The 15,744-nt window shown below is 40.2% G+C and overlaps 1 protein-coding gene across 1 annotated transcript in view; it reads right to left on the reverse strand.

Moving 5' to 3' along the window:
- Window positions 1-15,744, reverse strand: part of SYNE1 (spectrin repeat containing nuclear envelope protein 1) — a 507,598-nt gene that overhangs the window by 302,584 nt on the left and 189,270 nt on the right. The window contains 5 exon segments of the mRNA XM_043511213.1: window positions 3,221-3,381; window positions 4,656-4,796; window positions 6,300-6,476; window positions 8,551-8,718; window positions 14,236-14,400. Of these exon segments, the coding sequence (XP_043367148.1) occupies window positions 3,221-3,381; window positions 4,656-4,796; window positions 6,300-6,476; window positions 8,551-8,718; window positions 14,236-14,400 (812 nt within the window).

Here is a 15,744-nt window from a genome sequence, read left to right on the forward strand (position 1 = left end):
GAAATTGCCAATAGTCCAATACATGCTATAGTAGCTGTTGGGATCAGGATTCACACTGAGAAAAAAAGTGGTTGAACTATAATCAAGCTCTTCCCAAAATTTCAGAGTAGCTGGATAATGATCAATAATGAAATAGCCAACAATGTTGGCATTTAAGTTGCCTTTGGTTAGGCAACCACTGAGATGGACAGAAACAGATCTTACTTCTTGGAACAATTGGGGCAAATTCAACCCAAGGGTAACTCCAGTAAGGCAGCATGGGACTGGGATATACTTGGAAGTTTATCTTTACAACCAGTGGATCAACTGGATAAATCATCGTAGTTCCACTGAAGTAAATGGAGCAACACAGATTTGTAATAGCTGAGGATCGGGTACACTATGCTCAGAAATGCATATGTTTAATGAAAGCTTAAATGTAGGGCTCTTGATTAATCGCAGTTAACTCATGCGATTAACTAAAAAAAATTAATCCCGATTAAAAAAATTAATCGCGACTAATTGCAGTTTTAATTGCACTGTTAAACAATAGAATACCAACAGAAATTTATTAAATATTTTGCATGTGTTTCTACATTTTCAAATATATTGATTTCAATTACAACACAGAATACAAAGTGTATAGTGATCACTTTATATTATTACTTTTAATTAGAAATATTTGCACTGTAAAAATGATAAACAAAAGAAACAGCATTTTTCAATTCATTTCATACAAGTACTGTAGTACAATCTCTTTATCATGAAAGTGTAACTTACAAATGTAGGTTCTTTTTGGTTACATATCTGTACTCAAAAACAAAACAATGCAAAACTTCAGAGCCTACAAGTCCACTCAGTCCTACTTCTCATTCAGCCAATCACTCAGAAAACAAGTTTGTTTACATTTACAAGAGATAATGCTGCCCACTTCTTATGTACAATGTCACCAGAAAGTGAGAACAGGTGTTTGCATGGAGCTTTTGTAGCTGGCATTGCAAGGTATTTATGTGCCAGATATGCTAAACATTCGTATGCCCCTTCATGCTTCGGCCCTCATTCCAGAGCACATGCTTCCATGCTGATGACAATCATTGAAAAAAGAATGAGTTAATTAAATTTGTAACTGGACTCCTTGGGGGGAGAATTGTATGTCTCCGGCTCTTTTTTTCCCGCATTCTGCCATATATTTCATGTTATAGTATTTTTGGATAATGACTCAGCATGTTTGTTCATTTTAAGAACACTTTCGCTGCAGATTTGACAAAACGCAAAGAAGGTACCAATGTGAGATTTCTAAAGATAGCTACAGCTCTCGACATAAGGTTTAAGAATCGGAAGTACCTTCCAAAATCTGAGAGGGATGAGGTGTAGAGCAATGGCTCTCAAAGCCAGTCCGCCGCTTGTTCAGGGAAAGCCCCTGGCATGCCGGACCGGTTTGTTTACCTGCCGCATCCGCAGGTTCAGCTGATCGTGGCTCCCACTGGCCGCGGTTCACTGCTCCAGGCCAATGGGGGCTGCAGGAAGTGACGCGGGCCAAGAGACGTGCTGGCCGCCCTTCCCACAGCCCCCACTGGCCTGGAGCAGCGAACCGTGGCCAGTGGGAGCCGCAATTGGCCTAACCTGCGGACACAGCAGGTAAACAAACTGGTCCGGCCCACCAGGGGCTTTCCCTGAACAAGCAGCGGACCTGCTTGGAGTAGAGTATGCTTTCAGAAGTCTTAAAAAAGAGAAACACTCCGATGCAGAAACTACAGAATCCGAACCACCAAAAAAGTGGTGGCATCTGATGATGAAAATGAACATGCTTTGGTCCGCATTACTTTGGATTGGTATTGAGCAGAACCCATCATCAGCATGGACACATGTCCCCTAGAATGGTGGTTGAAGCATGAAGGAACATATAAATCTTTAGCACATCTGGCATGTAAATATCTTGCGACGCCGGCTACAACAGCGCCATGAGAATGCCTGTTCTCACTTTCAGGTGACATTGTGAACAAGAAGCGGGCAACATTATCTCCTGCAAATGTAAACAAATTTGTTTTCTGAGCGATTGGCTGAACAAGAAATATGACTGAGTGGACTTGTAGGCTTGAAAAGTTTTACATTGTTTTATTTCGGAATACAGTTATTTTCTGTACATAATTCTACATTTGTAAGTTCAACTTCCATGATAAAGAGATTGCACTACAGTACTTGTATTAGGTCAATTGAAAAATACTATTTCTTTTGTTTTTTACAGTGCAAATATTTGTAATAAAAATAAATATAAAGTGAGCACTGTACACTTTATATTCTGTTATAATTGAAATCAATATATTTGAAAATGTAGAAAACATCCAAAATATTTAAATAAATGGCATTCCATTATTTTTAATAGTGCGATTAATTGCATGATTAATTGCGTGTTTAATTTTTGAATCGCGTGATTAATCACGATTAATTTTTTAAATCACTTGACAACCCTACTTAAATTCTAAAGAAATTGTTGAGATCACAACATGGTGCAACCAATATTGTTTGACACTGAATGCCAGCTTCACCTGTACTTAGGCCCCTATAGCTGGGCTTGATAAGAGATTTTGGCACTAACATCCAGAACTATGTGAATCTACCAAAACAGAGTTTCACTAAATGTCACTGCCCAAACTGAAATATTCTCAAACTTGTGAAAATGCATTATATTTTTACAAATGCAAAATGTCACATTTATTTTTCAGGATTTTCTCAATATTTCCATGGACCTTGATCTTTCCATTTCTACCCGAATTTTGGCAAACCTTTTCTTATTTTCAAGAGCAGAAATACTTATTGCATTGCCAGTGAAAATCAAATTGGGGCATTCACTAAGATAAAGGCACATATTGACATATTCCTGTGGAAAAAGCAGGAAAAATGTGAGACAAACATGGCAATGGTATAGCTTTCAAAAGGCTCTAGTGCCTGAAGAACATGACTAATTCACAAGATTGTGCCTGTGGCTTAGAAATAAAAAATTCAATCTGTTAAATATGCCTGGAATCATTGTAGTTACTTTGTATTATCAAGCCACTATTTTCTTTATTGGTAGGTATTTGTGTTCTCAGCAATGGTTAGTACTATTCTCCTGGTTATTATCCCATGGAAAGCTGAAATTTACAGTGCCCTTTGAGACTTAACATGAAATGTTGACAATGTTATGTAAAAATCAGATACATTCTTATGCCAGAGGAAATACTAGGACTTGTTAAGAACATACTCTTCTTTAAGGGTAACTTCCACTTTTTTCACTTGTTCCTGGATTGACTTTGCCTGCTGTTGAAGGGATTGCTTGTTCTTTGAGCCCAGCTGTATCTCAGAGGAGTTCTTCACAAGATTCTCAGCCTGTGCTGCAATGGCTATAGTCTGTTTAGCAAGTTCCTGTAAAGAGGCATCATAGTTATTATAAAAAAATGTTTTACATTTCCTGATCCTAAAATTATTGTTTTTTCTTCCCCATGGGGAGAGAGGCTGTTCCCATGATTATTCATATTTATTTGTGGTATGTGTAAAAACTCAGAACCTTTTTATTTTCACATTTCTATTGACAAATGCTCATTTTAGTTAACTATTCCAATCAAACTAAGGCAAGAACCTAGTTTGATATGATATGACAATATTTCAGTGTACTCAGTTAAAAATCAGTGTACTAGACGGATTGTGAAGCAGTTTTATTACTGAAATTGCAGAGGGCAGTGTGTCTAGGATATTCTTCACATTTAATATCTTTTAGGTGCTATAACCCTAAATATACAGTGGATTTATAGCTTTATGTAGCTTTAAGCTTCATTTTTTTCTCTGTTTAGCATTATTTCCTTTCATACAAGATAACGGTGGATTGCTAGATTGACCAGATTTAGATACAATTTGGCATCATTGTCAACAGGGAAAGATATAAGCATTGAGAAAAACAATACACTTAGCTAGGGAAAAAAGCAAGCACTATGGGCCCAAACCTGCCCCCATTTAAAGTCAGTAATAAAGCTCTGATTGACATCAAAATAGGAAAAGGCTTTAGATAATATGAGTTGTGTTGTCAACACCAGAGGAAAAGCAGAAAGAAAACAAAAAGAGGATTTAGAGAAAGAAAAAGGGAATTAACTAGTGTAGTGTTATGCTGAATGTGAGAAAAAAAATCAACTTTTGAGGTCTACTGACTTCAAAATTACTTGCAATAACAGGCCGTTGCTGTGCACACTGTAAAGAAGAAACACATATCAGATACCTGATCTCCAGGCAGCGTAGCAAGGAAGTGAATATTTTTGTTTATATCTACCCTTATATTTATAATACTTGTATTGAGTAAAATAGTAAAGCTCAGGCAATTACTTTACTCTCCATATATGTGCTTCACTGGCAGATATATTAATTTCAGTAGTGAAATTATAATTTAACTGCTGAAGGCACTATTTTGTCTCCAACCTGCATGCACAGCTTCCACAGACATTAACAGGAGCTTGAAAGAGGTGTAGCTCGAAAGTTTGTCCCTTCCACCAACAGAAGAAGGTCCAATAAAAGATATGACCTCACCTACCTGGGCTCTCTCATTAATGGAGAACCATACAGAGATCAAAAAACAACTTTTCACATTACTTATTAATAAATAAGACAGAACAGTGTCACAATTCCACTAATTTACACAGTGGTATTTATACCTTTGTCTGATCCAGTTCTGATGAGAGGCTCTCTAAACTGCTAAAGCTTAAGATGCGTTCAAGTGCAGAGCTTGCTTGCTTAAGATATTTGATTACTGTTTCTTTGTCTCTTTCAAACTGTTCCCATTTGTTTACTGTGACCTACACATAAAAAAGACAACAACAGAAAAGAGTTTGGTTAAAAATTACTGAAGGAGGTCAAAGGTTACAGACCTAAATGCAAAACACAGCCATCATTTTTTTCCTCTCAGAACCCCAGCTACACTACAGACACAACCATCTAGGAGATAGTTAAGGTCTGGTTGGTCCCTGGCACATGTTCTGTTCTGTTGTATAGAAAAGCACAGTTCTCTCTAGTACTAGTTTCTAGTTTCTCTCTGGATTTTAAGCATAAATCTGAACCTACTAAAGCCTCAAGGCTATATAAGTAAAGGTGGAAGGACTGGATCTCTGCTCAATGATACCTATAGAATTAGAAAACTTTTTGGTTAAAAAAACTACACAGGCAATTATATTAATATCAAGCTGAATATAGAGAGCTATCTGTTCTGTTTATCTAATATAAATTTTGGTTAACATGTGGCATTTGATTATTAGCTACTCCAAGTTTGGAACCCAACCTAGTATCTTCAGTGTAATGGATATTTCCTTGAAATGTCAAGTTTCTGAAATAAACTGAAGTCCCTATTAAGACTTGGCAGAAGGTGGGCCCTTTTAGAAATATCTTAATTTTCTTCCACCAATAATTACAATTAAGACGTCTTCTAATACTTTGCAATGACAATCATATAGTTTTAACCTATCATAACACAGGAAATAACTGTGGTGTCTTTAAACCTCCAAGCAAAGTGACAAATCCAATGGCACGATCACCCTTGAGCAGCAAAATCTGAAGGGAGGGTGTAGTCTGGTGAATTGAGGTTAGGGTTGGGAATCAGGAGGAAGTCAGTGATTTGCTCTGTGAGTCATTTAATTTCTCTAAAAAAAGGAGTACTTGTGGCACCTTAGAGACTAACAAATTTATTAGAGGATAAGCTTTCGTGAGCTACAACTCACTTCTCTGTGCCTCTGTTTTCCCATCTGTGAAATTAGGATATTTCATATGGCAGCTGTGAGGCTTAATTGTTTGTGCTGTGCTGTATATGTGGTAGGTATTATTACTGAATGCAACCTAAATAATTTCACTACAGTGCAGGTTCATCCTTCATGAATAAATGTGCCACATAAGTACCATCTAAAAACTAATTCATAGGCATTTTGTCTATTAAATGAGAATTAACATCAACGATTAGGACTGAGCTACAAGCTAGTAAAAATGCTGTAGTATAATCCAAAAGGGTTCCCACATTTGGCTCAAACAAGGAGAGAAAGGTATCAGGAGGGATGGATGGGTTCTGACTGTGAATTTCCCACATACCAAGTTTCAAAGGTGAGAAACTGATCACAAGTTTGTTAAAAAGTTAAAATGTGGAGCAAACGTACCTCTCATCAGACGGATACAAGAACAAGTTAAAGAAAAGGGCATTGACCTGTTACCACGGGAAGAAGTAGAAAGTTGTCAACCCTTTAACTAAATTACATGAAAAACTGGGAAAATAGAATACAGGATACTCATTTCTGTAAGGTTACATGCAGAACACTCACCTGCAATTTTTCTTCCCGTTTCTCCATATTCTGCTGCATGTTTTCTAATGTACCTTCCAGCTTCTGTAAATCTTCTTGCACTGTGCTAGGCAGTCCTCCTTCGATCTGCAGCTGCTTAGCTCGCGCAATCTGCTGTTGCACATCTTGCCTCTTTGCACAGAGCCTCTTTGTCCTTTGCTAGAAGCATTTATTGAAGAGGATTGATATGAATTTAAATGTTTCTTAGTTCAGTGCTGAAAACAGGCACACAAGAAACACACACACAGTTTTCTGTATGTGTATATCTATACAAAGGGAATAATAGACAAAGGGCTACACTATCTCCTCCCTGAACAGAAGTATTGTCAGAGGGTGAGGACACATGGAGCCTTTTTGTCCCGCTTGTGCACCCGCACAGCAGGCAGGCATAAGCTGGCTGCAAAGTAGTGAGTAATGGCTGGAGGGTGGCTCATGCTGCTTCACTACCCCCAGGCTCCAGAGCACCTTTGGTTGTGGTGTGGATATGGCAGTAGCCCTGCTCCTTCTGTGTGCCACTCGCCAGATGCAGAGCAGCACTGAGGGAAGCACACCGTATGCCCACAGGGTGAGCAAACAGCAAATGCCAAAGCTCCACCCCCTTGCAAATGGGTGTCCCACCCACCTCCAGCCCTGCCTCACACATGTCCCTTTGCTGGGGTTTGTGAAGGAATCATCGGAAGGCAGCCTGCAGCTGTCTGTCTCAGTTCTCTTCTGGCCAGTTCCAGGGCTTTTAAAGACCCCATTTGTACCACCGCCCCCATCTGCCATACAGGGGGCAGGCCAGGGTGAAAATTTCACCCATGACTCTTCTTGGCTTCTGCAAGGATAAACCTGCCAAGTGCCTGTGAGTAATGCTCCTCCTCCTGCCTCTCTCAGATTGGCTCAGGTTTGCGGAGTCTTAAAACACCAGCACATACAGCAACTATTACACAGATGTAGTTATTACAAATATGACACCCGCTGTATAGAATCAGAGCTACAACACAATATCCTCTGGTTAGACAACAAGGCACAACCGTGCACCAACAATGACAATAATGTGATTCTTATTTAGGAAGCCCCACAGTAACTGTCACACAATACGGCCTTGTTCTACAGTCTGTGATAGAACATAACCCCCAACCTTTATTTATTACTAATAGTAGTAGTAATAGTCTTTGTTGTTATGACTGAAAACAGTAATATGTGTAACTATTGCATAACTGGGTCCACTGTTTGTTAAGATTAAAAAAAAACATGTTTTTAATTCTGTTTACCTGCAATCAATTAAAATAAGAACCTGTTACTGCAGTCAGCACCTGATTTGGTGAAAATATGACATCTTGCATTACGTATCAATTAATGTAAACTATACAAAACAGCTTTTTATAATTTTACATACATACCCAGCCAGAATATTAAGGACAAATTCTGCCTTCAGTTACATACAGTCGTGTAACTGAAGGCAGAATCTGCCCCTCAATATTAAAAATATTAATTGTGCAAATTGAACCATTGGGTTAATTGAACCATGGCAATATAATGTCATCAAACCAAATTCTGTTACTTGGAGGCACAGTACTGGAAAAAATGACTAGTGTAAATAATTCCTCCAATTATGCTAACAATGATCAGATCAGAATCTTAGCCTTTAAAAATAGTTATAATTGTAGAGTGCACCTTGTCAAAAATTTCAAACTTTGGCACCTAAATAAAAATGATCTGATTTTCAGAGGGTTTGGAACTCAAGTGAATTCAATGAGAGCTGCAAGTGCTCATCTCCACTGAAAATCTGGCTATTTTTATTTAGGGCACCCAGATTTGAAAATAAAGGTCTCTTTATTTCAAGACAAAATAAATGCCATCATTATAAACTAATATCACTTAGGCCATGTCTACATTAGCGCTTATATCGGCAAAACTTTTGTTGCTCTGGGATCTGAAAAAAACACACATCCCCAAGCGACATAAGTTTTGCCAGCATAAGCACTCATGTGCACAGCGCTATGTCGTCGTTAAGCTGATTTTATTATGTCGATGGGAGAGCTCTCTCCCATCAGCATAACGTGGCTACCCGAGCACTCTTACAGAGGCACTACTTCCCTGTGCCGGGGCTATACTTTTTACCTGATGTTGTCATATTAAATTCACTGCAGTACACCATAGGAGAAGCCACACAAACACTCTATGCTTGTCAATGACACAAACTCCACATAACAAATATATCAAATCTGGGTATGCCCAGTTATCCTACCTGATGATGCAGAAGCAGTTGTTGAGCCTGTAGTAAGCTTTCTGTATCTAAGATTTTTTCAGCCTCTACTTGGGCTTCTTTTGCATTGGTAATTAGTTCTTCTAGGGCACTTTTTACTTCTTCTTTGTATTGGACACAATCCCCCACAGTGCTTAACATCTTCTCAATCTATATTTATGGACAACATTGAAATATGCAATAGCTGAACAGGGTTAATTTACATTTGGGGTATTTTTTGTAACACACGATAATTGTCTGTAATGCAAAACCCATACACCTCCAGGACATTTAGGACCACGCTTTTGCTTTGTATTTAAAGAAAAACTAAAAACATTCGTAGCCCTAAAATGTGACTACCCTACCCCAATTTCCTATCTGTTTGCAATATCTTTGTAATACTTTATGGATCATATCTTCCAGTGGTATAAATTGTCATAACTCCATTTATTTCAGATCAGCTATGACAATTTACACAATTTGAGGATCTCTTGCAGTATATTATTTGTACTTCCTATTAGCCTAGCATTCATCAACGATTTGACAATAATATACCAGTGGAAGAAAACATAAATATAAAATGTAGTCAGTCAGAAAACAGATTTCAGTTTTTAGGAATGTGTGAAATATTTCAGACAGATTAAGAATCAACAGAACCTTCACTCTATACTTGAGGACAACATAAAGCCAAACCATATTTAGGTTCTGGAAAAGTTTAGTAACCATTTCCTGTTTTTGTTTTAAATGTTCATGGATCTCTGCTTTCCTTGGCTCTTGTTTTTAGGTGAGACAAGAGGTAAATTCACTTAAATACCATGAAAAGTTATATTATGCAGTATTTCCAACCCTTTGGAAATCATGACATTATGAACCAAAAGTTTTCACAAAATTTCACACCCGATTTTCACACCAAGGAAAATTAAATTAAGTTTGAATAAATACTTGGAGCCTGTATAAATCTGGAACAATTACAATGATGTAAGAAGATCTCTGCAAAAGACTGCAGTGAAAGTGGCACTAGAGTCTCCATCCTGAATTTCATCCTCCTTCTAACAAGGACATCCCCAAACTCCTCCTAATCTTTCTCTTATGAAAAATATGGAGTAGAATCTTGAGAGGCAGGCTCGATTGCCCCTAGATCTAAGAAGAGCACAATTTCTTCAAGACAGTTTAATGCTTCTCGTTGTCTGTCAAAGCTAGATGGGAAATAGATAACAGCTGTGAGGGTATCCATGTGTCTGAAGTTGACAGGGTCCCTAAACTTAAGTGAGATATCCTGCCTATTTTTGGAAGAAACAGGCCCTTGAACAGTCACACTGATAAGGGATATATCCTGTTACTGAATCTAATCTTCTACTGGTGTTTTGTGCACAGGTTCTGCCCCTGGAATGTGAAGAGTCTCTCCTTGGGTTAAGAATGAGAGGATCTTCTACCTTTGTACGAGAGCTTGTCATCCTTTGAGCTTGTAGGAGAGCTTGTAGTCCTTTGAGGGCTTCATCAGAGTAGATAGCTCACACTATGGCTTATCTACATTGTCAGCCACCACCTTATCAATCATTTCCTCCTGAGATTTTTAAGGCACAGAGGATTTGCTATGAAAATTTGCTTCCCAGGTCAGAAGCCAGAGTTAGTGCCTGGACATTGAGTTTGCTGCCATGACTCTTGCTGGCAGCTTTAAGAAATTCACAGATAAACTGGTATAATTATGACAGCCAGGAATATCTTCTATTGTATCAACTTACTTGAATTCATCATAGATCTGGAGATGCAAGCATTTTATTTCATTATAAATATTTTGGCTCAGTAAAACTGGTGGTTGCTAGAGAGCCGTGGGGGCAGCTAAAGAAGTTTTGAAGTCGCTTCTGAGGATGAATTCCATCGTCTAGTCTTTTACAAGAATTATCTTGCCATTTTCCACAAAGGCCATTATTGCATCAGCAACAAGAATGATGCAAACATAATTTTGGGTCCTAGGACACTGTAAAATTCCAGGATATGCCAAGTGATCCTTTCACCTTTACCTAGAGTTTCTCCCCATTAACATCTTTAATGGAGGAATGCAACGGGTAGCAAAACTTTGTCATGCTGGCCACCACTTCCTCCTCCTGGTTTGAAACGTGTCCAGGGAAAAAAAACTCCTCCTGCTTCTCTGGAATATAGTCTGAAATGAAGAGTCTTCCCTCTTTAGGGGAGGAACTGGAGCTCATGGAAGGAGTTGAAAATCTGGAGTGCATTGGGGATTTTTTCTAGTGTCTTCTGTACATTTTTGGCTTTTTTCTCATCTTTTGCTCAATTTTTCACTTCCATGGCTATAGTTCCTGCCTGGACATTGAGGGGTGGGGGAAATTTTCACCCTTTGTCTCTCAGAAACTCCAGCTTGGGACTCCTAAAGAATGAGCAGGTGCCCACTCCAGGCCTCAGGCTCCCTTGCTTTGTTTGCCCTAGGCCATTTCCTTCACCTGCTTTCAACATAAGTCCAAAACCTTCATCACTTGGTACAGGTGCTCATTCCCTTTGGTACAGGGATTCCCAAGAGAAAGTTCCCCATCCTGTGCAATAACTGAGATTCTTCTAAATGGTGTCCCTGTGGGTGTTCCACTTGAGGTGTTGGTGTGTCCCAGCACCTTTGAGCGGAGAATTTCAGCAGCAGTGCTCATCTGAGTCACGCATGTGCTCTCCCCATGTCGTGCCGTTGTCGGTGCCTATCTAGCGCCATACGACCAGACCGCCCCCAGTTACTTTCTTCTTCTTCTTCTTTGAGGAGTGTCCCTGTGGGTACTCTACTTCAGATGACTATCAAGCAATGCCCCTCATTGGATGGAAGGGGCTTCAGAGTTGCATGGATAATTGATTATAAGTCCTACCAATGCATCCGATCTTGAGCTCTGATCTATCACATAGTGTTTTGTAAACATGTGTGCGGAAGCCCATGTGGCCGCTTTACATATGTCCATGATTGGTACATTGTTGAGAAATGCTACTCAGGTTGATAATAACCGTTGAGTGCGTTCAGATCCCTGGTGGAAGTTGTATGTCATGCTGTTGGTAACATAGGTGAATGCATCCAATCCACAGCCTCTGCTTGGAATAGACAATGACAACACAGACAAATCTTTAGATAGTTCCAAAGTTCTGAGTCCACAGGTGCAGGGCTGGCATCTGGGACTTCCAGCGAGGGGTGGCAGCCGGGACCCCAGGCAAGGGGCAGCAGCCAGGACCCCAGGCGAGGGGCAGCAACCAGGACCTGGGCGGAGTTTAAACATTAATTGAATATATTACAAATAAGACTGATACTTATCGGTTAACCAGTTAACATTTTACATCCGTACACTGGACCCTTACAATTTGTTGCATTTTCTGAGGTCTAAGATAGACCTCTATCCTCCGTTCTTTTCCTGAGTTAAGAAGTAGTGGGAGTAAAATCCCTTCCCTTTGTGTTGTGATGGTACATGTTCCATGACACCCAGATGTGGGAGATGATTTACTTTTTGCCGTAGAAAGTGTTTGTGTGAGGGGTCCCTGAGGAGGGATGGTGGGGGGGGGGGAATTAATGCTATTGTATAGCCTGAAAGGATTATCTTCAAAATCCATTTCTTTGTTGTGATGGATTACCATGCTGGGCATAAACAGGTCAATCAGTATCCAAAACAGTTAATGATGGTGTCAGCGCATAAGAATGGAGGCGGTTGGTGATGCTTTGAAGGCCCCTGTCTTTGCCTTTGCGTGTCATAGTGCCTCTGTTGTGAGGTGTATGGGACAGACCTTACACGGTGAGTGGGCTAGTATTGACCTTTTTTTCTTTTTGACACAGGTGTCTATATATTCAGGGAGCAGAGTGTCACCCTCGAGTCTTCCAGAGTATGCAATGTTTTTATCAATCAAATATCATCAGTTTTTGCCACAAACAACTTCCAGCCATCAAATGGCAGGATCCTTGACAGTGGATTGTACATCCCTTAGAAAGCCAGACAGGTGGAGCCACGAAGCCCGGCACATGACTATAGCAGTGGCCATGGAGCACGCCGCTGTATCAGCCATTTCTAGAGAGGCCTGTAAGGAGGTTCTGGATAGGAGTTGGCCCTCTGAAATTATGGACTTAAATTGGTCTCTTTTGTCCTCTGGTATGATGTCAATACGTTCAGTGAGTTTGAAGTGTATTGGTTGTATTTTGCCATTAGGGCAGCGTATTTGGCAATCCAGAACTGAAGAATGATTAGGTCTGGTGGCCAAAAAGATCCAAACGTTTCTACTCTTTGTTGTATGGAGTGGATCTCTGTTGTTGTTGTCTGCCTCGTTAGTGAGTTTGGTGCAGGGTGAGAAAATAAGAAGCCTACAGAGGGAACATAGTACTTCTTATCCACTCTCTTGCAGGTGGGCAGTATCGTAGCCAGGGTCTGCCATACATTTGTGGCCAGCTCCATGGGTACACCATGTATAGAAAGTGCAATGTAAATGAGGATGTATGGAGAATGTCCAGTAGTTTGTGCTGGGACTCTGGAACCTCCTCTAGAGAAATCTCTAGGATATCAGCGATTCTTTTAAAGAGTTCCTGAAAGGGTTTAAAATCATCCGCCACTGTGAGTGGCAGTGGCATTATGGCCTCATCCAGGGACGAAGAAGAAATGTTGAATGTTGGTGTTGTAACCAGTTCCCAGGCTTCCTCCTGTTCTTCAGCTCTCTCCTCAGGGGGCTCTGAAGGTGCAGCAATGGAAAGTGATGGGGGAGATCTAAGCCTCTCCTTGTATAGGCTCGGGGGTCTGAGATACTGTCTCCTGTATGCCCCCAGGGGTCCCAGTAGGGCCACTGAGTGGGGAATGGCACAAGTGGTGGCATCCATAGAAAGCCCTTCCAGGTCTGGATGTCAGACTTGTGATGGGTTCTAGGCTTCCCAGAGTAGATTCTATGGGAGAGGAATGCTGAGATAAGAAGACATCTTCATCCTCAGTATCTTATTCCTCACCAGAGAATGGAGGGGCCAGAGGTGAAGTGGGCTGACATGGTGCCGTGCGTGCTGGGGAAACATTGGTGGCCAAAAGATGATTCAGGTGTCAATGAACCATGCCAAAGCAGTTCTGTTTGCACTGACTCATCAATGACCCTTTTCTCAGGCCAGAAAGTAGTGTTCTAGTACGCTGTCTCTTAGGGGCCAAAAACTCCCACTAACTTCAGTGGTACCAGAATTTGGTTGCAGATCAGTCAGTAAGGATGGCAGGGGGCTCAATCACTTAGACCCTGATTCTACCAATCTAATTCATGTTAGATGTTCTTACTTTGGAAAATAAGGGTGTGATTTAGCCTAGGAGTTGCAACAACAGAATCCTGAGACTTCCAAACCCAAGACACCCACATCACCAGGTTGTCAATGTAAAATGCTTGATGGTATTGAATTATAGCAAACTAATGTTCCTTTTTCAGATAAAGACCCCTAAAGCACTGCACATATTTTGGATTCAGAAATGTTCATCTGAAGCCGAGAAAGATTCAGAAGCCTGCTGATCAGCTCTGTCAATATTTTTTTGTTTGTTAGACTCAAAGCTTTGTTGCATCTGGAATCTGAAGAAATTTGGGTTGCTGTGTGCTTCTAGTGTAATTAAAAAAAACTGCAGGTCACTTAGTCTTGTGTAGCATGGCTGACGTCACTACATATGATGCTGTAAATGTAGTGGCATTGTGTTTCTCATATTGTACCTCAGCCAGCAAATGTAGGAGTCCCTTGAAGTTACTAGAAAGTTTAGATAGCTCATCCTCTTTCTTTCTGGCTTCATCCTCTGCAGAAACCTCAGACAGAACAGCAAGTCTAGATTTCAGCCAGTCGACATTTTCTCCTTGTTTGCTGATATCTTGTCGGATTATCTATACAAGAATCACAAATACACAATCTTAGAATCAATTAAATATACCAGCGAATAATATTCATGGGAAATTTGCCATCAATCCTATGGTTAGCAGCACAAAAATATGTGTGTAAGAGTCTGTGTATTCTCCTTTGAAGACTGCCAGATAGTATTTTTCTCTAATTCCCATGGAGTCTGTCATGTTCTACGTAGGGCTGAATCTTGCATTCCTTCCACAAGCAATACAGGATTGTCCCCTACTGATTACATTGCTGAAGCTTGTTTTTTTCCCTTACAGGCTAGCATTTTTGGTGCTCATTATCCACATGGCAAATACTGTATATATTTTTTCATATATTTACTATACAATATCCTGCATATATGTATCTAAACTAGGATTACACTTCATATTTTAAAGAGTATCAGGATTAGCCAAATTAGCAACATTTTATTATGTTTTCATCTGTTTTCAGATACTTAGGCCAGAGTCACAAAGAAAGTTTTTTAGAGCACTCATCTGTTCAAATCCCTTCTCCCACTCAGGTGGAGGGGCGACTGAACTGGCAGTCTCCCACATCTCAGGTGAATACACTAGTCACTAAAAGTTAAGAGGGAGGTTCCCCCCTCCATTTTGTGTCAATTTGTCTATAGGTGCCGAATTTGGAAGGTAAGGACCTGAAGATGCTTCCCAGATTGGGCAATTTAGGAGGAGGAACACTGATCTTCTCCTGGATTGTGCATTGCTCGGAGGCTTAGGCATACAGACCCTTGGAGTGAGGCTGCTGTGATTTTGCTCAAAGGGAGAAACATAGGCACGCAGGAAACTTTTACTGCACAAATGTAGGTGCCTGCAGGGTTTGGTGGCAGCTAGGAGGGGGTTTTGTGAATCCCAGTGGTGCCTGATTTGGGGAGTTGGGTGCCTAAAGCGGCAATTAGGCACCTATGTCCTTCCGTGTATTAGCACTCACAGTATAAAAGATAAGTGAAGCACATTTTCCCTACATATGAAAACCCATGCTTTAAAACAAATATTGATGTGGTCATTTTAGGGACCAGTGGTAAAACCTTTCCACATGTGAGAAGTTCCATTGACTAAAAGAGGTGTAAGGGCTGAAGGGCTATTTGCCAAAAACACCAGTATTTTGCCATTTTACTGATATCTCTCATAAATATATACCTTCTCATGACATCACAATGAAGTAATTCAATAAGGTATTAACACTTCAGTGCAGTGTTAATAAACTGGTACTTATACCAGTCAAACCTTGCCTTCTATGGCATGTAGAGATCACCTGCAAAATCAGTGGGGAGTTCTGAATAAAACTTGATGGCATAGTCTGGAAAGCATTGCGTTAGCTTTGAC

This window comes from Dermochelys coriacea, chromosome 3 (assembly GCF_009764565.3).
Source record: "Dermochelys coriacea isolate rDerCor1 chromosome 3, rDerCor1.pri.v4, whole genome shotgun sequence".
NCBI lineage: Eukaryota > Metazoa > Chordata > Testudines > Dermochelyidae > Dermochelys > Dermochelys coriacea.